General features: G+C 35.9%; 1 protein-coding gene across 1 annotated transcript in view; it reads left to right on the forward strand.

Moving 5' to 3' along the window:
• Positions 1-24,239, forward strand: part of ctnna2 (catenin (cadherin-associated protein), alpha 2) — a 342,575-nt gene that overhangs the window by 24,773 nt on the left and 293,563 nt on the right. Inside the window, exon 2 of the mRNA XM_028456891.1 lies at positions 4,160-4,266. Within this exon, the coding sequence (XP_028312692.1) occupies positions 4,165-4,266 (102 nt within the window). The 5' untranslated portion in view covers positions 4,160-4,164. The remainder of the gene's footprint in view (positions 1-4,159; positions 4,267-24,239) is intronic.

The following is a 24,239-nucleotide window of genomic DNA, read 5'->3' on the forward strand; positions in this document are numbered from 1 at the left end:
ATTTGCCTTCTATATTTTTAAAGCCAGACTGTAGTTTAGGGAACACCTGTTAACCATTATTTAGTTGCTCAATAGCATTAGTAACATATTGGCTCTTAATTAGTCATTATTAAGTACTTATTAATGCCTTATTGTACACTTAATGGCAGAGTCTCCAGACAGGGTGAGGGTTAACGTTAACCCTCACCCTAGCATGTTGTGATCGTAATTTATATACAACAACTTATTGATGGAAAACTCTTTGTTAAAGGCTTACTGGTTGTATAATGAGGCCATGCAGAATGAAGCATTAATATATACTTAATAATAACTAACTAGGAGTCTATGTTACAAGTTGCATGCTCGTAAGCAACTAATGAACGGTTAATAGGTGTTCCCTAAACTTAAGTGTTACCTATTTTTGATATTTGATGCCTTTTTTGTGAATAAGCATTTCTGACAAGTGTGGAAGAGATTTTTTTTTCTAACTTTTGAAAGAATAGGGCAGCAATAATTGAAGAATTGAGTTTCAAGTCAAAGCTAAATTTAAATTTTTAGGCGATATGCATAATATTTAAAAATGTGTGCTTCACAGTTAGGTTAGGGGGGGCTTTTTATATGTTTACATATCATTATTGATTGAGTGTTGTACCTCACTGAGCTGTTTATGTTCTATACATGCTGTAAAATGGTTCATATGTTGTATGTACTGTAGTTGTGACTAGCACTTAGAATGCAGTGAAATGTCTGTACAAAGTATAGAAATCACATACACAGTATAATAGAAACCACATACACAGTATAATAGAAACCACATACACAGTATAATAGAAACCACATACACAGTGTAATAGAAAACTTAGTGTGATAGAAAACATACACAGTGTAATAGAAAACACACTGTATTGCACACCATCACAACATCCTCAGCATAGTTTTGACTTGGTGTCATGTTCCTGTAATGTTAGTTAATTGCGTTACAACAGCACACTGGAATTTTTCAGTGTGCTGTTATTTTCTCATCAGTGGGATTGTACGTTCACTTTATCTTCTACACCAGACACAGGCAACAATCTAATTTTATGTGGCCCCCAAAGTACACGTACAAAATGACAGAAAAATACACAAAACAAAAGCAAGAATACATTTAAAAAAAAAAAATGCAAAGAATTGCAACATTGTAGGAAAACACCGTAAAAGATGAGAGAAAGAAACAGAAAATACTCCAAAAACACACAAAGCTACTCCAAAAATTAACAAAACGACAACAGTAATACACAAAATTACTCCAAAAAAATATACAGAATTACAGAAAATTACAACATAAGTACACCAAAAGACAAGAAAAACAGGAAGAATGGCTCTACAAATCCACCGTACTAACAAACAAGCAAAATGACAACAGAAATACACAAAAATGACTCCAAAAAAAACACAAAATGAAAGCACAAATACATAATATGTCTCAAGAAACCTATATTTTACAGGAACAAATACACAGAAGGACTAGGGATGTCTCGATATAACTTTTTCACTTCCGATACGATACTGATATTGCAGCTTTGAGTATTGGCTGATCCAGTGCGATGTCAGCACAAATCATACTTACTTTTATTACTTATTTTGTAATGTGGAATGTTAGAAAAGGCTTGATCAAGTGATGCTACTCAAACAGTGAGCAATAGTCAACTACAGTAGGAAAACTGACCCATTTATTATTAACCAATTGGTTACATACAGTTTAACCTTAAATGTAATATCTACAGTATTCTACAATTGAATAAATATAATATAATATATATCGGAGATTTTAGATGCAGTCCAATAAAATCCGATATTTGTTTTCTGGCTGATATCGGACTGATATCCGATATTAATATCGGATTGGGACACCCCTAAAAAGGACAACAGAAATGCAAAAAACGCCTCACAATGAGCAAGACAACAGCAAACATACACAGAAAACACAACATTACTATTGAAAACCTTTTGTTGTTTGATGCTCTCTCATAATTCTAAATGCTGACATGAATGTTGATAATGTGGCCCTCTGATCAAACAAACACATTTTTGTGGCCCCACTGTAATAAAAGTTACCTCTGTTCTACACTTTGTCATGATTATTTTTGATAATAAAATATAAGGTATTAGCATGTTGTTTTTTGTATAGCAGACTAACTTTAGGCTAAGCATGTCTGCATGTTAGATTTGTTACTGGCTATTCATCCTAAACCACCAATATTGTGTAGAGTGAGTGGCTTCTGGCCTAGATCTGTCATGCCTATTCACATTCTTTATTCCCTTCTGCTTTATTGACATTGGCAGTAGATTGGGTTGGTCCCAGCTGGCCCATTCTGAAATTGCTTACTGGTAGCAATGCACTGCTGCTCCGGGGCCAGCTGTTCTGTCCTCGCATTCCCCTAATATAACCCCACTGAGCTTTGAGGGCTTCAAAACGCTGGCTTGAACAAACATTATTTGGTAAAGGGCAGATAATCTGAGGGATGGGTTAAATGACTGCTGCATCCATGTTGGTGAAGTCTACAAAAGATGTATATATTTTCCGTTAGTTATCTTACAGTAATTTGTTCATAAAAAGAACAAATGTTGCACAGCAGTGTTGGGGTCATTTATAATTATAATCTAGTAATTGATCATTAATTACAATTATGACATAATTATAATGGTAATTGTAATTGAAAACATCTGTTCCTGTTGTAATCATAATTAAATTGTAATTGTGTTCAGATAAATGACTTTGTAATTGTAATTGGCATGGAAATTCTATAAAAACTGTCATTTCCTATTTTATTTAAATCAAACCTGGGTAACCGTGTTACAGTTCTATGGCTTAAACATATGGAGTTAACAATTATCAGTTGTCGGTTTTCTTCAGGATCATTTTACCATTAAAATCAATCAATCAATCAAATCAAAGGCTACTGACAGAAAAAAAAAAAAAAAAAACACGCCCACACCAAAAATATTAACGCCAATATTTTTCATTGATTTGAAAACCTAAAAAAAATCGGCGATATGTCGCGAAATTACGTTGCACGATTCTCGTATCGATTCAAAATGCATCCATAATTTTATTTATTATTTTTATTTAACCAGGACAGTGTTTTCCACTAGGGAGACATTGTAACTGCACAAAGAAGTGTTCTGAAACCTGGACATGTTGACCAGCTTGTGTTTTTTCAATCAAATCTAAAAAAAAAAAGTATGAACTTTTTGCATTTATTTGTTGCTCTAGGCATATACCTCAGTTAAGTTGCACTAAAGTTAAGTTGCATTAAAGTCAAAGTTGGTTTAAAAGGCACAGGCAGATTGGACGTTACTTTTTTATTTGAAGTTGCTGGCACATGGCATGATAACGCCAATGTTTTGAGTGTAAAATATGCCAATAAAATATATTTCATACATAATGTTACAGATCAGTGTTGTTTCTTAAGTCATATATGTAAAAAGAAAAAATTGCAACAATCGCCTTATACTTTAATATTGGGATATATTATATCGTATCGTATCTTGTCCTATGTATCGGGATACGAATCGAATCGCCAGATGCCAAGCAATACACACCCCTAGTGTTGTGTATTTTACAGCTGATTTAAGACATGGATCAAAACTGACCCGTTATCAGAAGAGATGCTAACACAAGAGAGAGGTTCAGTTTAATGGGCTTATACATTAAAGGCTCAGTAATTGTAATTGACTAGTAATTGAGAATGTAATTGTAATTGATTTTCAGGGGGAAAATAACAATTTTGATTTTAATTGTAATTGGAAAAAATGCCGGTCATTGTAATCAGAATTGAGTTGCAATTGAACATGGTCAATTGAAAACATAATTGTAATTGGAAAATGTAATTGACCCCAACCCTGCGTACACATCTGAGGTAATTTAGTGCATCAAAATGAAGGACAATCAGCAATGTTTTCAATTCCCTGAAGCTTTAAAAGGTCAGATTTTGAACGATACAGGTAATTAATGAAAAAAAAAGATAATCATGGTGTATTTGCAAAGAAAAATTTGAAATTCTACCAAAACTGCTCATGAAGGCAACACTCCCATTACAATGTAAAAGTATCTAAAACTCCACACACAATGAAACTACATGTTTTGTCGGTTTTCCCCTCATTTTTGATGTTTTGCTTGTACTTCTGTTGTCCACAGAGACCATGACGACCGCCACCTCCCCTATCCTATTAAAATGGGACCCAAAGAGCCTCGAAATTCGCACCTTGACGGTGGAGAGACTCCTGGAGCCCCTGGTCACACAGGTACTGGTATTTTTTTTTGTTATTTTTGTGATCAGGATGAGGCAAAAAAGCAACAAAATGTTTGTGCTTTTGTGTTGCACTATTCACTCTACATTTTAGTTTTTTTGGCAATCACTAAAGTTTGAGAATCAGCATCAGTAAAAGTAAGATGAATCTGTGTACCATTCGTTCTTTGGTTATTTCATTTCAAAACCAAATAAAAAAATAGAAAAAAGGGATTGTTTTTTTGTTTAATTCATTTAGAACCAGCAACGGAAAAATGGAAAACCCAAAAACAAACAAGCAGCGTTTTTCTGTTTTAAAATTAAATCTGGTTCTGTTTGTATGATTTTTGCATATTTGTGGTGAGCTTCATGTTTTTATCTCACCACACAGAGGGCACACACAGATGGACTTTTATTCTGCTGCGTTTGATAGAAAATGATCTTGTATCATGTTGTTCACCTCACACTGATGGCAGAGGCGTAATTTGTGTCGCTGACATTTCGTTAAAGAGTTATTGATGCTGGAAGTCTGAATCTGTAAATATCTGCCAACTTTACGGAACAGTGTTACGTTCCAAATAGTATCCAGATGAACTGGTGACTGGGCGGACTTTTGCTCCCGGACATAAAAAGAAGCAATGCATAAGTCACATTATTGGGGAATTGAAACATTATTAATACATAAATAAATCAAAACCAAAAAGATGGATGTTATGTAAAACGTGCATATGATAAGTGGAACCAGAGGTGGAGTAATGAATCTACTGGTGCTCCTTGTTTCTTGTGATCAACTTCCATGTGTGTTGACGGCTGCTGTTGGTGCCATTTATAACGTCCAAAATAAAAAAAATTTTTTTACTGTCCTTAAAAAAGCTGTAATTGTTTTTGCAAAAGTGTCAAATGATAGAAGTTCTAACATCTATTGTTCCTCACAGGCAATAGTCAGTCACCAGTTTATTTGGATACTATTTGGATCGTAACACCGCGAAACAAAGCATAATTGTGAGCAGCTTTTTACGAGCTAAAACATCCACAGACTGAATGAAGACATGAGCATGACCAGAAAACTGCTGAAATAAAACCTAAGCAGTCCTATTGTGTGTGGAGACATGGTCCAGGACCTGGGGAGGGAAACCCGGTGCAGCTTCAGTTCTCGCTCTAATTTCCACATAAATATCACAATATCACGCAAAGACAACAAGTTTAAAAAAATAAATAAAAAATAGCTTCTTATCTGGTTTTTGATTTTTCTGTATTTCTGTTTTGGTTTTAAATTGGTAAAACAAAATAACCACACTGTTTATTTGTTATTTAGATTCGGTTTTAAAACGGAATAACCAAAGAAAGAAAGGTACACAAATTAAAATGAATCCCTTATTTTGCAATACAGTATTGTTTATTTTGCACAGGATTAGAGCAGAGAACAATGTTATTTTCCATCTTGGCCATGTCCAATGTTACAAAGATGTTAACCAGATTGAATCACTGCCAACAAAATCAGGTTTCTGGCCACTGGCCTTGTTTGTCCTCTCAGATGAACAGATGGCTGAACAGGACTGTGCCATGTTGTGTTGCTTAGGTTATTCATTGTTAACATGTAGTCGATTATAACTCCCACACCTTTCTTTGACTGATGAATCTATTGAAGAATTGAAATTGAAATTTCCAATGTCCTTGTTTGTTCACTCATGTCTGAATAAGTGATGATTGGGGTCAATGAAAGGGAACACTGTTTTAGAACACTTTTGTGTCTGCAACTCAGTCTTTGTTAGGCGAATTGCACTTAAATAAAAAATTCACAGTCAAAATGATAAAATAGACCCTGTCACTAAGAAAGAAGCACTCAAATATAAACCCACACACAACCAAAACACTTAATAAAATGGCTTATGAAGTGTCGACTAACAAATTTGCACTTCAGTAAATAGATGTTACCGTTGACTACAAATTGCTTTCGTTATGTTTGCCTATGGGGACCTAAGAATATGTTGCTGCCATAAATTTGCTTGTACCTTTGCTTGATCTACCTTATTCTTGACGAGATACGGTTTGCAGAAGTTCCTGTGTTCTATAATTAATTTCAATGAAAATTCTTCCCAGAATGATTTGGGCATTAGCTATTCTCCTACTGCAGTGTGAGCTCTTTTATGATGCTATAAAGCAGGAGAAAGGAGTTGTCCGATTATTATTTTATAGCTCAGTGTTTCTCAAACTTTTTTAAGGCCAAGTACCCCCTTTTTCTTATTTCTGAATCCAAGTACCCCCTGTGACTGACTACAGTGTTTTGCTTAGAAAACGATTTACTATTTAAGAACAATTATAGTGCATAATTATGGAATGAACAATTGATAACGCACATTACAAAGAATCTCATTTTGTAAAATAAGTGGAGAGAATGTGTATTTAGTGCAGTGGTTGAGAACCACTGCACTAAATATTTTTGAATTTTTTGGATCGTGACCCCATTTTGATCTGAAGAATTTCTGGCGACCCCAAAGACATTTCTTTTTTCTTCTAAAATTACAAATTAGTTTTTCATCATGTTTGAGCTAAGATATATATATATATTTTTTTTTATTTTTACTGCATTTTAGTGGAATTATATTCATATTTCACAACTTGAAAGTACATAAATAGTTGTTTAAGATTGTGTATTGTTTTAATTTTGTAAAAAGAATAATAATAAAAAAAAATTATCAGGTGACCCCATCTAAACTCCAGGCGATCCCACATGGGGCCCCGACCCTAAGGTTGAAAAACACTGATTTAGTGACTGCTGAATATTAATTTCTGTAGTTTTTGTAATTTCCGGTCACATCATGCCTGGGGTGGGACTGAGACTGACATCTTATTTGTTCATTTTCTACTTTCTCTCTCTCAAGTACCCCCTGTAATGTCATCGCGTACCCCTTGGGGCAAACGTACCCCCATTTGAGAAACACTGCCTGGTATAGCTTATATTCATGACTTTTGCTTTATCTCTTTTTTTTTTTTTTTTTTTTTTTTTTTTTTTTTTTTTTTTTTTTTCTTTATCTCTTTTAGCAAATATTTTTATCAGCCCTGATTAAGGAGGAAAGGCCTTGATCATTATTCATTTCTGCAGTTTTTTTAATTTTGTAATAATGTGACAATCTCACCACTCAGTGCTCTAAAAACTACTCTTCCAAAACGTTCTCCATTGACAATTATTGAGGTTTCCTGCTATAGCTCTCCTCTGGGACATTTGGAGAGTTTGAGGTTTGTTCCTGTTTTTTGTCTGTGTCGTTCCTAGTAGTGTTTTATCTCAGAAAAACAATATTATAAGTGGAAAAACAATGAATTTTAACACTCCGATTTCAGTGGACACTCAGTACATAATAATAGAAATATTAGATAATCTTTAAAACTAGGTATAGGTATTTAGCACAATATTGTATATGTGTACATTTAGGGTTTCCTGGTAAGATTGGCACAATTATTTTCTTTCATTCTACAATAAATTAGTTTTTCAGTTTCATCGATCAACTGTTAGCGTTATTTAAAGGTTGTCCATCAAAATGTCAAAAGAAAATATTATCTTTGGAATTATTATCTGTATCGTGATAATCCAAAACTTAATTAGGTTCTTAATTAGATTTTCTGTGATTGATGAAAGCAGTATTGGTCTGAAAGTACATTTTTCCTTGTTATTACTGTTTGGAAGCACACAGATCCACATGCAGACTACAAGCTATAATAATTAGTGAATTAATCTAAGTATTTGATATTTTTTTCCCAACTCAATGTTACGAGGCGGGTAAAAGCTCAGGTGTAGATGATAAACACACGGAGACAGAACTGAATTTAACTGTTTTATTTAATAACTGAGGGAGCTTGCAAGACCTGGTGGAAGAGAGGAGAGAGGGATTAGCTGAAAGGGTTTAGCAAAAATTAGTCAGTAACGGCAAACTAAGGGAACACGACCCAATACAGATGGAGGCAGACGGACAGACGAGCAGGAACAGGCAGAGGAAGGTCCCAGAAACGGAGACCACAGGAGGCAGAGGCGAGACTGTACCAGGCGGAAGCTGGAGCCAATCTGGTGAGAGTTCTCTGAGTTGATCTCTGAGTAGGCTACGGTCTGGCACTGACTGATGGTTAGGATGCCGCATATATGGACTGTTGATTGCCTCCTGCAGCTGGAACAGCAATCAGGCCACTCAGTCACAGCACCACTGAAGGTTCAAAAATAAAAGCAAACAGGGAAAACAGCGCCCCTAAGTGGCGTTAGAGGTGGAGGACGTGACACTAAAGCAATTAGATTGCACATTGAAGGACTCTCTGTCATAGTTTGACAAAAACAAACAATAATTAGGTTCTTAATTAGGTTAATTTGATTATTAGTATTCACTAATGTGAGGTTTTCTTTCTTTTTTTGGTAACACTTTAATTTAAGTTTTATTGATAAGGCTGACATTACGCTGTCAGCATTATGACGACACCTGCCATTACGCTGTCAGCATTATGACGACACCTGCCATTAGCATGAATAAGGTGTCATGAAGGCTGACATTAACTGTTGTTATTAGGGTTGGGCATAATATCGAGATTCAAGATATATCGAGTTTTCTTTTTTGGCGATATAGAAAATTACAAAATCGCCTATATTGATATTTTTATCAAATATTAAAATACTTGTTTTAGGTGTCGCTGTTTCTCAGAACAGCATGAAAAGCAAAGTTTATAAATGTTCCAGTCCCATTGTGTATTTTTTTCCTCTTTTGTGCATTTTGTTTTCCTATGTGTTTTTTTTTTTTTTTTTTTTTTTTTTTTTTTTTTAAGAATTTTTTGGGCTCTAGTGGCCTTTATATGACAGTTGCTTGAAAGGAAAGGGATCAGAGAGAGCAGGGAATGACACGCAGCAAAGGGTCCCAGGCCGGGAATCGAGCCTGGACCGGCTGCAGGTTAGGAACTACAGCGTCCGTAAATGGGGCGGGCGCTCAACCCACTGAGCTACACACCACCCCTGTTTTTGTGTATTTTTAAGAAATTTTGAAAGTCTTTCCGAGTCGTTTTGGGTATTTTTTGGTATGTATGTTGTTGGATTTTTGTTTTCCTGTATTTTTTCCTTCTTTTGTGTCTTTTGCTTTGTTATTTTTGTTCTTTTATGTATTGCTCTTGTCCCATGGTGCATTTCTTCTCTTTTTGTGTCCTTTTCATTATTTTTGTTGTTCTTTTGTGTATTTCTTCGTTTATTTGTACGATTTTGTAGATTCTTTTGTGTATTTTTATAGTCATTTTGTGTATTTTTTGCTGTCATTTTGTGCATTTACTTTTTGGGCCGACAGTTGCCCATGTTTGTGATACACACACAAGTAAAAAAACGTTTTACCATTCTTAACACACTGTTATGTTCTTTTAGTCTGTGTGGCATTTTGCATCAGCACATTTAACTGAATTGCCTTTCTGGTTGGACTTTTTTTCAATTAAAGTTAGTTAGGTTTATATTGTATATCATCATTTTGAGAAGAAATATTGAATATGAATTTTGATCCATATCGCCCAGCCCTAGTTGTTAGTTACCCTAACCCTGAACCCTCACCCTAACCCTGAACCCTCACCCTAACCCTAACCCTGAACCCTCACCCTAACCCCACTAGATCCCTCCACCTAATACAAAAAAAGCCAACATAATTTCAAAGGTGTCAGCCTTCACGACATCTTATTAATGCTAATGACAGATAATGTCAGCCTTATGTACACAACTTCAAGTAAAATATTACCCCTTTTTTTCTCAGTAGTATAAGACAGGAAATATAATATATTATATATTATAATTCTAATATATTATATAATACTCATTAAGCCCTCTCACGAATATTAAAATGCGTAAGGACACTTTTCATTTATTTACCAACAATTAAATCCATATCAAGTTTTTTTTATTAAGAAATGTATTGCAAATTTGAGGATTAATTCAACAACAAAATGTAAAGAATAATTTTCATTAACCATTAAAAAATAAAAAAAACTGTTTATTCCGTATTGCAAACAGTTTTCTTGACATATGATATGCTCTGGTAAAGAAAATATTTGTTTACAGTAAATCCTAATCATTTAATGCACATACATTTGAAGACCATGTATTAGGCTATGATAAAGATGATGTATTATGTGAAGAAATTATTCATGTACAACATGTATACCATTATTAAGTGTTGCCTAGTTTAATATTGTTAATATTGTTTTTATTTTTTTTTTAAATCAACAGTGGTGGTTTATTAATATGGCTACTTATATTGTCTATTGATTGGTTTTATAATACATATTTATATAGCATATGACCCTACACTGCACTCATCTGAAGTAAAAAAAAAAAAAGAAAATTTCATTGTGCAGAAATCCATTTTTACACGCCTCTGGGGAAAAGACCAACATTTAAATGGGATATTCCATCATTTCTACAGCTACACTACAATTGTGAAACATTTTGGAATATGAAACAGACATTGTGATTGTTTTTCATGTCAACGTAGATGATTCAGTGAGTTTGGATGGAATAAAAAGATGCCTCAGGAGGACAAACAAACAGGCTAACAGATAGCAGGCTCAATTTTATAGCAAGGCTTATTTTACCACAGCTTCAGCACTAGGCAAGTGCCTCGCTAATAGCACAGAGGCCACTTTATCACAACATATGAGGACAGCACGCCTCTAATAGCATAAATAATTGTATACTGCACGGAAAAGTAACATGTTTTAAAATAATTACAGGAAAACAGTCTTAAGTGGCAGCTGATGCACCGAAATGAAAATTATCGGTCGAAGAAAACCAAAACACCGAAATAATATATTTGTGCAAGTTAGTAGTCTCATTGCATGTATGGCTCTGAATTAAGCTCTCTTAAATTAAAACATTGCAATTGTATAAATTAATATTAATGCTTCTAATAAGAAATCAGTCAATCACGGCGACCATACATTTTACGACTATTGTTTTACTCTGTATACTGTCTATCTCTTTTTACGGTGCAAGATTTTGCCAAATTTGGCCAATCCAATTGGGATTTTTCATATTAACTCATTAGGGCCGGGACAACGCGCCAAAAAATACGTCGACGCAAAATGTGCGCACCGCGTCGTCTGACCCAAACAAAGATGGCGGCGCCAGAGAATAACTAACGCGAGTGGCTCCTCCGAGTTTCAAAAGTGCAAGGCAGTGAAGACACGCACTCGTTCGTCATAGGTAGCTGTTCCTCGTAACTCTCGTCCTTTATCCCGGGTGTGACCGGACGGCAGCGTGTCACCGAGACAAAGAGGAAACACCCTCCATGACATCAGCAGCAACAGCAGCCGCACGCGCGAACAACACATTTACATACCACGGTGATACCCTAGTAGTCCGTCCTGATTTGTAAATTAAACACAATGTATGTTTGCTGTACACATAGACATCTAATGGAGTTTTTCTTTTGCAGTCTGACCTTTTATTTTTCCCTTAAACGTCCTAAAGGACAACACGCACGCACACGCGTGCGCACACACACACACACACACACACACACACACACACACACACACACACTTCTTAAGGTAAACGGAAAGTTTATTTTAATGCCACCGCTGACTCTGAATGCATTATTTTGTACTTTTATATTCTAACTTGAACTTAATTTTGGAATTTTGAGTTGAAGAGCAATAAATATATATTGCAATGATAAGGAATTTTTTTTTTTTTCATTTTAGATATGTAAATCAACATGTATAAATGACTTTTAGAGATAATCGAGTCGAATTGAATCAAACTGGGAAAAATGAATCGTTAGATTAATCGATGCATCGAAAAAAATAATCGCTAGATTAATCGTTTAAAAAATAATTGTTTATCCCAGCCCTACAACTCATATAGGATGTCCTTCACTGTATTTTGTTAATTTTGTTGGAGGATGTTGTGTATGAAGGTTGTTCACCAAAGTCTGCTCATCTTCACTAGTCACTATAAGATAGAAAATCAGGCCGGTCGTTATAGCACAACTTCATTTTCTGTGAATTTGATCCTCAATCTTGATGAATCATTATTTATTTCAATATTTTAATAAGTGTAAAATCATTAATATTATGTAGGGCTAAAACATCTCAAGGATGACAAACTAGATTTATAGTACGCTCTGATCTCGCTGCTGTAGTTCTTCCTCTTTCACAGGCTTTGCTTGATCATGGTATTTGGTGTTTGGCACGGCATTCTTGCCTTTTTCATCCAACTTTACAAACTAGAGAGAGCTCCTGGAAAATATCCAAAGATGATGTCTTTTATTTGAGCATCTTAGTGCCCTCTGTACCATTTTCACTAGTATGGATCCAAAAGGTTTTTGCCTTTAGTACTTTTTTTTTTATTATTAACTTGTTTAGTTGTTGGTTGTTACTTTCCATTGTAGCAACATGCAAATATGAATATTGTTGTTTTAGACTATATTCTTGGTGATTAGATGTTTCACCTTGCAGCCTGCTAAAGGCATGGTTGAAAGTTGGCAGTTGTTTTTCTTTGATAAGCTCTGGAGTTTTTATTTTTTTTAATGCAAACTTTTTGTTTCCACTAGCTTTGGTTGGTACCTGGGTGGCACACATGCAGAGTAGCTCTTGTCAAGGTGCTTTATTATTAATAAGACATCCTGCCACATCACTGTTTCAATCCATGAGCTTGACTGTGTGGCATCTGAAGACTGCGCTTTTCAGAAAGGCTTTTGCGTTTAACTTTTATTATCTTTTTTTATGATGTTCCTCCTGTTGTTTTAAATTCTCTTGTGTTTTATTATCCTTTTGTGATGTTGCTGCTGTTGTCTTAGTTCACCTTGTTTGTACAGCACTTTGTCATTTTATCTGTGAAAAGCGCTATATAAATATAATTTACGTACTTAAGCCAGTGGTTTCCAATTTACTTCTGTTGTGCTACCCTTTTTTTGAAGAACAACACATTTTCAAGGCCCATTGCTACAAAATTTCAACAAAAAATCTAATCTTTATTGAAAAAGGTGAACATTGTGACTATCTACTGCTTTGTCAGACTAAACACCTTCTCAGAGTGCTGGAAAGCCATACGTGCATGAAAGTGTTTCTGTTTGAGAGAAATGCATTTTTGCCTCATTTTTCAATAGCTGTCTTTTGAAATGAATGGAAAAACTCAGTGGATTTGAAGATAAGAAGTCCTCCACTCTTTGTGCTCCTTTCTATTCCTTTGGATGGCAGCCTTTCTCAGAGACTTTGTAGCCTGTGAGTTGCAGTGATGTTCAAAGCCAGTCAGGAGCTTTAGCTTCTTGGTATGCCTCTCAGGCCATTGTACAAAAAGCTGCCCTTATTTCATTTTCATTTGATGCTAAAACAGGAATAGAAAAGACTGCCTGTCTTTTCCCTTTGTGCCATTGTCTTTTTTTTTCTTCTTTTTCCAATTGTGTTTTAAAGGACTTGCACGTCGTCACAGACTGTTGAGAATATTGGCTCATTTAATTTTGCGTTGAATAGGGGTGTTGAAAAAAATTGATTCGGTGATATATCGCGATATTACGTTGCATGATTCTCAGATCGATAGTTTAAAAAGCCACAGGCAGATTGTATGTTATTTTTTTATTTTAAGTTGTTAGCACATGGCATGTTAAAGCCAATGTTTTGAGTGTAAAATATGCCAATAAAATATATTTCATACATAATATTCTCATGAAGGTGTACACATTTACAGATGAGTTGTTTCTTAAGTCATATATTTAAAAACAATCGCAATATTCACCTTTTACTTTAATATCGGGATGTATCATATGGTATCGTGACCAATGTATCGGAATACGAATCGTATCGCCAGATGCCAGGCAATACACATCCCTCGTGTTGAATACGTATGCTTAATAGGCAGCGGCTAAATGCATGAAGTAATACTTTAAATAAACATGTTTTCACTTCCTGTTTGAAGTTTTCCAAACCAAAATGTGTAAGTCTAAGCTCATGTGACACAAGTTGCAAATACTTGTCCATTCATAGCATATTCTTATTGTTAAATTGCATTTCGCTTTATACCATATATGTCAAACTCAAGGTCCGGCGGCCAAATCCGTCCCTTTAGAACAATTTGGCATGCAGGAGAAAATAAAAATGACAGAGAAAACATTGTTTATTGTGTAAATTACCAAATAATCCAGTTACAGATATCTCAAATTCACCAATTTGATGAAACTCTACAATATTTTTAGGGGCTTTTATTTTTCCACAATGATGTTAAAATTGTTAATTTTTTCCCACCTAAAATCTGTGGCCCACTATAGATAAAACTGCTCCGTATTTGGCCCCTGAACTAAAATGAGTTTGACACCCCTGCTTTATGCTATGAATAAGCATAGGAAGTCTCAATACTTGATACTGATTTGGGTCTTAGGTTTGTATGCAAATTTTTACTTGTAAACAATGCTATATACTAATTAGGCAGGTTGGTGAAGGAGCAAAGTTGGCAGTTTTCTAACTACGACTGCAACCCCTTGCAAAAATTATGCAATAATGACTTGGAGAATGTTCATTCAGTTGTTTAATTTTGTAGAAAAAAGTAGATCATAGACATGCCACACAACTGAAGTCATTTAAAATGGCAACTTTCTGGCTTTAAGAAACGCTAAAAGAAATCAAGAAAAAAAATTGTGGTAGTTAATAACAATTGCTTTCTTAGATCAAGCAGAGGGGAAAAAAGTATAGAATCACTCAAGTTTGAAGAAAAAAATATGGAATCATGAAAAACAAACAGACAGAAAACCACTACAGCGCACCACTGGTACTTTGCTGCACCACTTCTGGCTTTTATACCAGCTTGCAGTCTCTGAGGCATGGACTTAACGTGTGACAAACAGTGCTCTTCATCAATCCGGCTCCAACGTTCTCTGATTGCTGTTGCCAGATCAGCTTTGCAGGATGGAGCCTTGTCATGGACCATTTTCTTCCATTTCCACCAACAGATTTTTAATTGGATTGAGATCCGGACTTTTTGCATGCCATGACATTGACCCTATGTGTCTTTCTTCATGGAAAGTTTTCACAGTTTTTGCTCTATGGCAAGATGCATTATCATCTTGATAAATGATGTTTTCATCCCCAAACATCATTTTCATTGAGGGAATAAGAAAAGTGTCTAAAATGTCAACATAAACGTGTGCATTTATTGAAGATGTAATGACTGCCATCTCCCCAGTGCCTTTACCTGAAATACAGCCCCATATCATCAATGACTGTAAACATTTACATGTTTTCTTCAGGCAGTCATCTTCATAAGTCTCATTGGAACGGCACCAAACAAAAGTTCCAGCATCATCATGTTGCCCAATGCAGATTTGTGATTCATCACTGAATATGACTTCCTTCCAGTCATCCACAGTCCATGATTGCTTTATCTTAGCCTATTGTAATCAGCTTGTTCTTTTCTGTTTAGGTAAACTTTTGTATATGTGAATCCCATTTCCTTTTAGTGGTTTCTTACAGTTCGGTCACAGACGTCGACTCTAGTTTCCGCCCATTTTTTCCTCATTTGTTTTGCTGTATATTTTCTGTTTTCTACACATATTGCTTCAAGTGTTCTGTCTTGACGCTTTGATGTCTTCTTTGGTCTTCCAGTATGCTTGCCTTTTACAATCTTCCCATGTTGTTGCTACTTGGACCAGATGTTAGACACAGCTGACTGTGAACAACCAACATCTTTTGCAACATTCCGTGATAGTTTTAACTTCTTTAAGAAGTTTGATAATCCTCTCGTTTGTTTCAACAGACATCTCTCGTGTTGGAGCCATGATTCATGTCAATCTGCTTTGTGCAACAGCTCTCCAAGGTGTGAGCAGACCAATGATCAGATTTCATCTGATGCAGGTGTCAGTTTTGAAAATGGAAATTCACAGGATGATTCCATATTTTTTTCTTCAGAACTGAGTGATTCCATACTTTTTTCCCCTCTGCTTGATCTAAGAAGGCAATTGTTATTGACTACCACAATTGTTTTTCTTGGTTTCTTCTAGTGTTTCTTAAAGCCAGAACGTTGCCATTTTAAATGACTTTAGTTTACTGGCATGTCTGTGATCTACCTATTTTCTGCAAAATGAAACTGAATGAACATCCCCCAAGACTTGTGTTTTCATAATTTTTTCCAGGGGTTGTATGAAAGCTATACATGGCCAATGAAAAAGATGTTTAACTTGTATAAATCATCATCCTGATCCATGACGTTGGCTTGTTGAATGCACTCTTATAAAGGCAGCCAAATACCCCACGTGCTGTCTATAGAGATCAATTTAAAGAATAACTAAACCCACTTTTTCCTGTTGAATACATATTTATTTGGGTATTAAGTGATTGATCGATCGTAGTCCAACTTTTAACATTTCAGTAAAAGTATTTAAATGTTGCGTATTTAGTTGTAAAATGTCAGTCATTGCCCTCTCAGGGTTGAACGCCGGTTATTACAATTGGGGTTTGTTATTGTTCATGAAGAAAGTGGGACAATAGTAAAAACTTGAAATTTTAATTTTGATTCAAATCAGTCTGTCAGATTGAGTTTTTTCCCCTTGCATGTTGTGCTCTTTGAAGTGTCTTAATTTAATGCATAAAGAGCCACAGTTTGTGAAACTTTTTTTGTAAATAAAAAAAAAAATCCTCTTCATAGACATGGCAAACACAAAAAAAGTTTGTTTTTGAAAAGTTCACGAATTTTCTTTTCAATCATAATACAATTCTAAAAAGTAGAGTTTTTACCAGCTTGATGACAAAAAACGGAACCCTAGGTTAATAATACTGAAATATTGCAAATGCATCAGTTGCCAGTGTGAGTTTGCCCTTCAAGGACGACTGCATTGGCATTTTTGGAGAGCTCTGGGGATGACGCTCTTGAATTCATAAGTAATTCATATTCGGGATACTGAGAAACTTTTTGGAGAAACAGGAGGATGGATTATTTATTGTTGGATGATGAGAGAGTTGTGCAATTTAGGCCACAAGCAGCCGACACAAAGTTTCAAATTCAGAAGAAATTCAGATAGTAGCAAAAGCCATCTTGCTAAGTTTATTCTGCCAAAGCAATTAAAAAGTATAGTCTGCACTGTTTAAAAGTTGGTTTTTTAAGATTATCTCCCCAGCTTTTTATTGTTTTCTAAGCCAAATACTTCAAAAATGTCTGAGTAAGGCTTTTGAAGGAAAGTGTCACAACTATCTGTGATGCATTTTTTTTCTCCCGACTTATATTCATTTTCAGCACTGCAAAATTCAGGACAGGCCCTCAGGTCTCATCTCATCTATTTTATATCCCACTGGTCTAGTTCATTGAGGGAATTTGTCTTCATCTTAAAAATGCCTAAAGTTAAAGGATGGATTGAAGTAAAAACAGAAGCAGGTGCTCACGCACATGAAACCTAATAATTTTCTCGATCATCAAATTTTCTTTGCAATTTTTGCATTGCATTCACTTGAAGAGAAATATATTTAAGAGTACCTTATACCATTGGATTATTTAATATGGAATGCTTTCATTCTCCCACTGTACCATAGCAAGTAGAATGTTTGTAACTGAAGTTTGCTGTAGAAGTTCAGTGCAAAGTGTTGGAAAATAAGCTATATAATCTGTAAACACTTGGTTTACAAATATTTGTAAATTGAGTTTTCAGTGATGTCATTTAAAAATCTTCATATTCTGTAAGACTTTAAAAAGCAGTTGTTTAGTTGTGCAGTTTCTATTCATGTTTAGTTGGAATGAAAGAATGTCGCATTATCTGCACACCTCTCTGTTCAGTTCTGTGGTTATGGAAAACTTATGAAAAGTGGTCACTCAGCAGCAAACTCTGGGTGCTCCCTTCAGCACCAAAGCAAAACAGGTATATTTAACCCTGTGTATAATGCAGGATGAATGCTGTAATGTTATCTATTAATTACTATATCTAAACGGTTTGTGGATTGACGATTAAGGGTGTTTCAATCTGATATTGATACCAAATATTGGTCCGATATCACCAAAAAAAACAAAACAATTATTGGATTATAATGTTCTGCATCTAAAATCTTTGACTATATATATATTATAAGATTTTCTTATTCAGTTTCATAATTCCGGGGGAATTAAAAAATGCCTTGAATATGTGTGGGGCTCCCGAAACTGTAAGACACGCCCACTCAGTGCTGGCAGTGACAGAGCGCTGTCTTCTCAACAACTACATACAATACACGGCCCACAAACACAAGCACGCACAGCCCAAAAAACGCTATATTACTAACAAACAGTCCCTGCTCTACACCGCAGCCTCGCACACACACACACAGCAGCGAGAAGTACATGCACGTTTGAGACAAACAAGGATACACAAACAAGGATACACACATACTGTAACTTGATGAACCCTCTGATTAGAGCAGAAAATCTGCTATTCATAGTAGCACAGAACATCATCGCAGGAACGCACAGAGCTTGGAGTTCCGCATTAGGGCTGTGAGTCAGTGCTCACTGAGGGCTGTGATAGGAGGAAACCCTCCTCCCTCCTCCCTGCTTTCATAGAAGGGGTGGGGCCAATAGTAACAGTTGGTAACAATAATCTGTCTCAGCAAAATTTAATTGTAATAGCCGGTGTTCAAACCTTAGACAGCATTGACTGACATTTTACAACGAAATATGAAAAAATTAGAATACTTTTACTAAAATTTTAAAAGTTGGACTATGATAAATTAACAGCACTACTTTATACCCAAATACATGTGTCTACAGCAGAAAAAAGTGGGTTTGGGCTTTAGTTAGGGCGACCGTGGCTCAGGTGGTAGAGGGTCGTCTTCTGATCGAGAGGTTGGGGGTTCGATCCCAGTACCTGACTATGTGTCGAAGTGTCCTTGGGCAAGACACTGAACCCTAAGTTACTCCCAGTGGTCGACTAGCGCCTTGCATGGCAGTCCTGTCCCACTGGTGTGTGAATGTGAGAGTGATTGGGTGAATGAGCTGATATGTAAAGCGCTTTGAGACTGCTTCAGTGTGGTGATAAAGCGCGATATAAATCAAGTCCATTTACCAAGTCCATTTAGTTACTCTTTAAGGTTAACATTTCAGTAACCCATTGGTTAATAATAAATTGGTCAGTTTTCCTCGTACCTACTGTTTGACTAAAATCACTTGATCAAGCCTTTTCTAACATTCCACACTACAAAATAAGTAACATGATTTGTGCTGATATTGTATTGGATTGATACTGATATTGGTGTCACGACACCTCTAATGACAATACGGCGCTTGGTGAGTTGCACCTTAAAAAGCACAAATCCATTGAAGGAACAACATCTGCTGCACACAAGAGTTTGTTGTCTCTCATTAGACAGAAACTCCTTGAAAACAAATGAATACCTGTTAGATGAGTGAAGAAATTCCCGCCATCCCTCCCCAACGTGCTGTGTCCGCTTGTCTTTGTGCCAATGCAATTTGGAATAATTTATCTTTTCTAGATCAAACCTTTTTTCCCCCCAAAGTGCATTATCAAACTCTCACCCTATCAATTCATGAATGAAATATCAACTTGCTGATTATGAATACAATTAAAAGTGTTGAGGTATGTCGGGCTTAAAACTTAAATTGCACTTCAAGCAAGAAAAGGAATACAGTATGTTTATCTTGTAGACTCTTTCTCTAAAACATTTGATTTTTTTTTTTTTTTGTTTACCTTTAGGGTGACTGGATTTTTTCTTTAATCACTTTTACTGTGACTACATTTACACTGTCGCACCAAATTTGGATAATCCTGGATTTCCACTGGATGCGTATCTGCACCGAAACTGCTTCGCTGCGTGACTTCAGCACAATCTGCAGTACGGCAATCCCCAACGCCTTCGTTTGCTGCTCATCTGCTGCAGCAAGCAGAGGGTGGTAAGGACTGATTCACGTGTAATCGCACGATACATACTGTACATATGATTCAACCATGGATAAATGCAATATTTATGTGAAATACAATTTTAAAAGTGCTTGGATCGGGCCAACCATGGTATCAACGGAACGGTCTGGTATCCCGAGTCCGAATGTGTGTTTGGTTTTTGGGTAGAGGCCGCTAGAGCCGAAACGCACAATTTTATTGCTGTAAAAAAAAAGTGTTAATTTTTTTGAAAATGTGGTGTCAGCGGACAGGTTTTATTCCCCTGAGTCCAAATATGTGCTTGATTATCAGATAGAGTCCAAAATGGGCCCATTGGAGGTTCTGGAAGGTTTGTGTTTTTCCCGTTGGACAGGTAGTATTTTATTTTCAAAATAATGCAGTTATTTTATTCTGTGTCTATGTACTACTTCCTGTCCCGCACGGGCTTATTTTTGTTAACTTGCTGCAGCACAGCTTCAGCGTCCAGCAGAAATAGAAGTGCTGCGTATTCGCTGCAGAGGGCAGCCAGCATGACTCAGTAGTCATGCTGTGCTGGAGCAGATTCGCACGCAGTGGAAAATAACACATTGACTTTAATGGAAATCTATCAGCTGCGTTGCTGTTTCGCAGCAGTTACGGTACAGTTACGCATCCAGTGGAAATCCAGGGTGAAACCTACCGGTAAATGTCTGACGATCACTGGCAGCAGTGGCACGTTTTATTATTTATGCAGCTCTCTTTTCTTTTCAATCATTGCTCTTGACAGTTACTCCCAGACATCCATTAGTAGTAGTATATGCCTTCATACCGCTAACCACCATAAGGTCTTCAGAGGGTGCTGCTGAGCATGCTGCTCAGTTGATTATGTCAGCTCTTGGCATCCTACGCAGAGTGACTCTTCTTGATAAAATACTTGTTTGCCAGGTCAATGGTGAGATGCCAGATTTCATCTGCACTACATCTCATTGTTTTGCACTTGAGTGCTTGCTAAGAAAGATGATTAAACTGAACTTAACAGTCTCAAATTATGAAAAAAAAACCTAAAAAACATGCAGTTGTTGTATAGTGAAAGAATCAGCCGTAGTTTGCAAAGTCTCAATGTATTTTGTTAATATAGATTGTGAATTGTCTCTTTTCCAGAGAGTCTGTTTTTCACTGAAGGGGACACGTGCAGAGCCAGTAAGAACTATATAAAAATCCAAGGCTGCACAAAGGGCTTTAAATTGATTTAACTTCAGTGCCTGCTGTGAGGTATTTGTGGGTAAATTTGATTCTCAAGCTTTTTAGGTTGCAAAACTCAATGTCAACTAAATTGGCCCTGATTAGTCAGGTATATACATAATATACCATAATGACTTATGCCTGCTCAGTAATATTTTAGCAAAAACACAGAAAGATAAATAAAAACAACTGCCCCTCTCAGTGTTTTTGATTTTCCACACTTTACTTAGAGTACTTTATCTTAGAGCAGGGATTGACAACACTGTTGTATTGATTGTATCTAATCTGAGGGTCACATGATCATTATTCATGTCAGAATATTTTATTTCATTTAGAATAATGATCAATCTGAGCATTAACACATGGAAAAAAAGTTTTTTTTTCTTTTCTTTTTTTGTCTTTGTCTGTGGTTTTGTTGTTTTCTCAGTTTTTAGTCATTTCATGTGTTTTTGTTATTTTTTTGTGTTCTTGTTTTCATTTTGTGCATTTTTCTTTCATTTTCTGCATTTTTGTTGTCGATGTGTGTTTTTTGGGGTCACTTTCTGTATTTGTGTTGTTGGTCATTTCCTGTCATTTTGTGTCATTTGTGTCGGTTTGTAACATTTTGTGGTTTTGTGTTTATGTAGTCATTTGGTTTGTTTAAGTGGTTATTGTGCCTGTCTTTGTCATTGTTTTATGTTTCATGAGTCATTTTTTGTATTTTAGGAATTGTGTACTTTGTGCATTTTGCTGCCCATTTGTGTGTTTTGGGAGTTATTTTGTGTATTATGCTGGGCTTCATTAACCTGGTAAGAGCCAGATTGATGTGTAGCCCTCCCTCTAACTCGAGTTCTCCGCATCGATCTGCGTCTGTGTCTGGCGAATCTTTTCGGAACCAGGGAGGGACGTGAACAGAATGCTCGAAGCTGATTGGGCAAAGCACCTGTCCACCATAATTTGTTTTAACCAATCACATGGTAACAAATGAGAGGCTGCTACAACAACAACAAGGCTCCACTTTGCCGTCTTTACTGTTCAAAAATGCACAAAGTGCCTCTCGCTGTTGCTCTTTCAAAAAGGAAAACTGAGTTTATAGCAGCTTCCACACGTTCATTCTCCTGCGTCGACATCTTTCTATTTTGATTTGGAGCTATACTAATAGCAGTAGCCCAGCTAGTTCCTCTCCCCGCTATTGCGCATGCTTCAGTTTTGCTTTGGCGCTTCTGCCTTTATCACACCCGGATATCACACCCTAAACCACAACACTGCCTCATGATTGGTTCAGTTTGGTTTCTAAAGGCAAAAGCAGTAACAGCACAAGATGGATTCTGGTGTTTGTGAACATCAGGAGAATCCATCTTGAAGGCAAGGTTAGTGCTTCATATTTCTTCAAACTTGTTGAATTACAATTTTTGAAGATTTGCTTTGGGGGCCGTAAAAACTTTGACTGAGGGCCACATGTGGCCCATGTCTGTCTTAGAGGATACTTCTAGATTGGGTTTTGTAGACATTTCAGATTTTTGTGAGTTTTAGTGTGTTAGCATAATAATAGGCTATTTAACTATTCAATCTTTAGCTAATGAAACATTTATTTCTGCACATAGGGTGAAGCTAACATGAAGAGATGATGGTGAAAAAAGTTACTTCTTCATATACTTTTGCAAACAAAACTCAGTCAAAGCTCAGCTCCAACAGCAGCACTTCTATTTCTGGACCCATGACAAAGGAAAGGCATTCATCATTAAAGTTTGTTTTCCAGGCTAGTGGCATTTAAGTTATGCAGCCTAGACAGAAACATGACTTTGCTCTTTGGGGCCTTTCCAAAGCAAAAGTCTCCCGTTTATATTCATCAGAGGGATCATATCACGCCATTGTGCATGTTTAGTTATCGTCAGACCAATTTTCTCACAGTTGTATCTTGACTAGCAATGAGCAGCTCTTACTCTTTGACCGTGAACTGATGTGTGTCAGTGTCTGTCAGTGTGTTCAGGAAAGGAAAGATTTCTTCTATCTTGTTACTGTCTGAGTATTGAGATGTTTTCCCACTCATATTCTCTCTACATGTCACTGCACTAAAGTAAATGCACAAAATAAATCCAAAAACACAAAATGACAAAATAAATACACAAAATGACAACAAAAATACACAAAATGACTCCATTAAGACTAATAACTATGCAATACCACAAAATGACTCCAAAAAAACATACATTACAGAAAAGGATGCTAAATGACAACAAAGGTACAAAAACAATGACTTGGAAAAACACACAAAAGAAGAATATACAAAAATTTTACAGAAAAAATACAAAACAACCTAAAAAAGCACCTAAAAACCTAATTGTTTCAGCAAGCATTTTAGTCCAACCTGACCTAGCGTTGTGTTTTGTTTTATTTTATACTATTTACTTGGTTACGTGCTAATATACCCTTCTATTTTATTTATTTTACTACTGTGAAGCACTTTGTGACTATTGTCTGTGGGAAGCGCTATACAAATACATTTTATTTACTTACTTACAATTCCCTTCGTTCTTTCCTAATGTTCAGATTGGTCACTATTCTAAATGCTGACATTAATGTTGATAATGTGGCTGATAATGTGGATTAAACAATCACATTTTTTTGCGGCCCATACTGTGATAAACTTTGTCTTATTTCAATGTTTTAGATCTTTCCAACATTGATTTTTTTTTTTCCTCCCCCCCCCACTCTTAACTATATTTGAATTGATTCTCCCCCTCCACTCTTAACTATTTTTAAATTGATTATTTTATTGCTTCATTTAATGAAGTGAAGAGGACTGTGCTAAGTTAAGCGTTCTGCGTGGGAATGTTGATTGACAAAGCTCAAAGCATTGAGCTCTCAGTAAAAAAAAATGCTCGGTTTCTGCAGGTTTCTTAAAAAGTTATAAGTTTGCTAAAATTCCCATTATGAACAGTTTTGG

The sequence above is a fragment of the Gouania willdenowi genome, chromosome 1 (assembly GCF_900634775.1).
Source record: "Gouania willdenowi chromosome 1, fGouWil2.1, whole genome shotgun sequence".
Lineage (NCBI taxonomy): Eukaryota > Metazoa > Chordata > Actinopteri > Blenniiformes > Gobiesocidae > Gouania > Gouania willdenowi.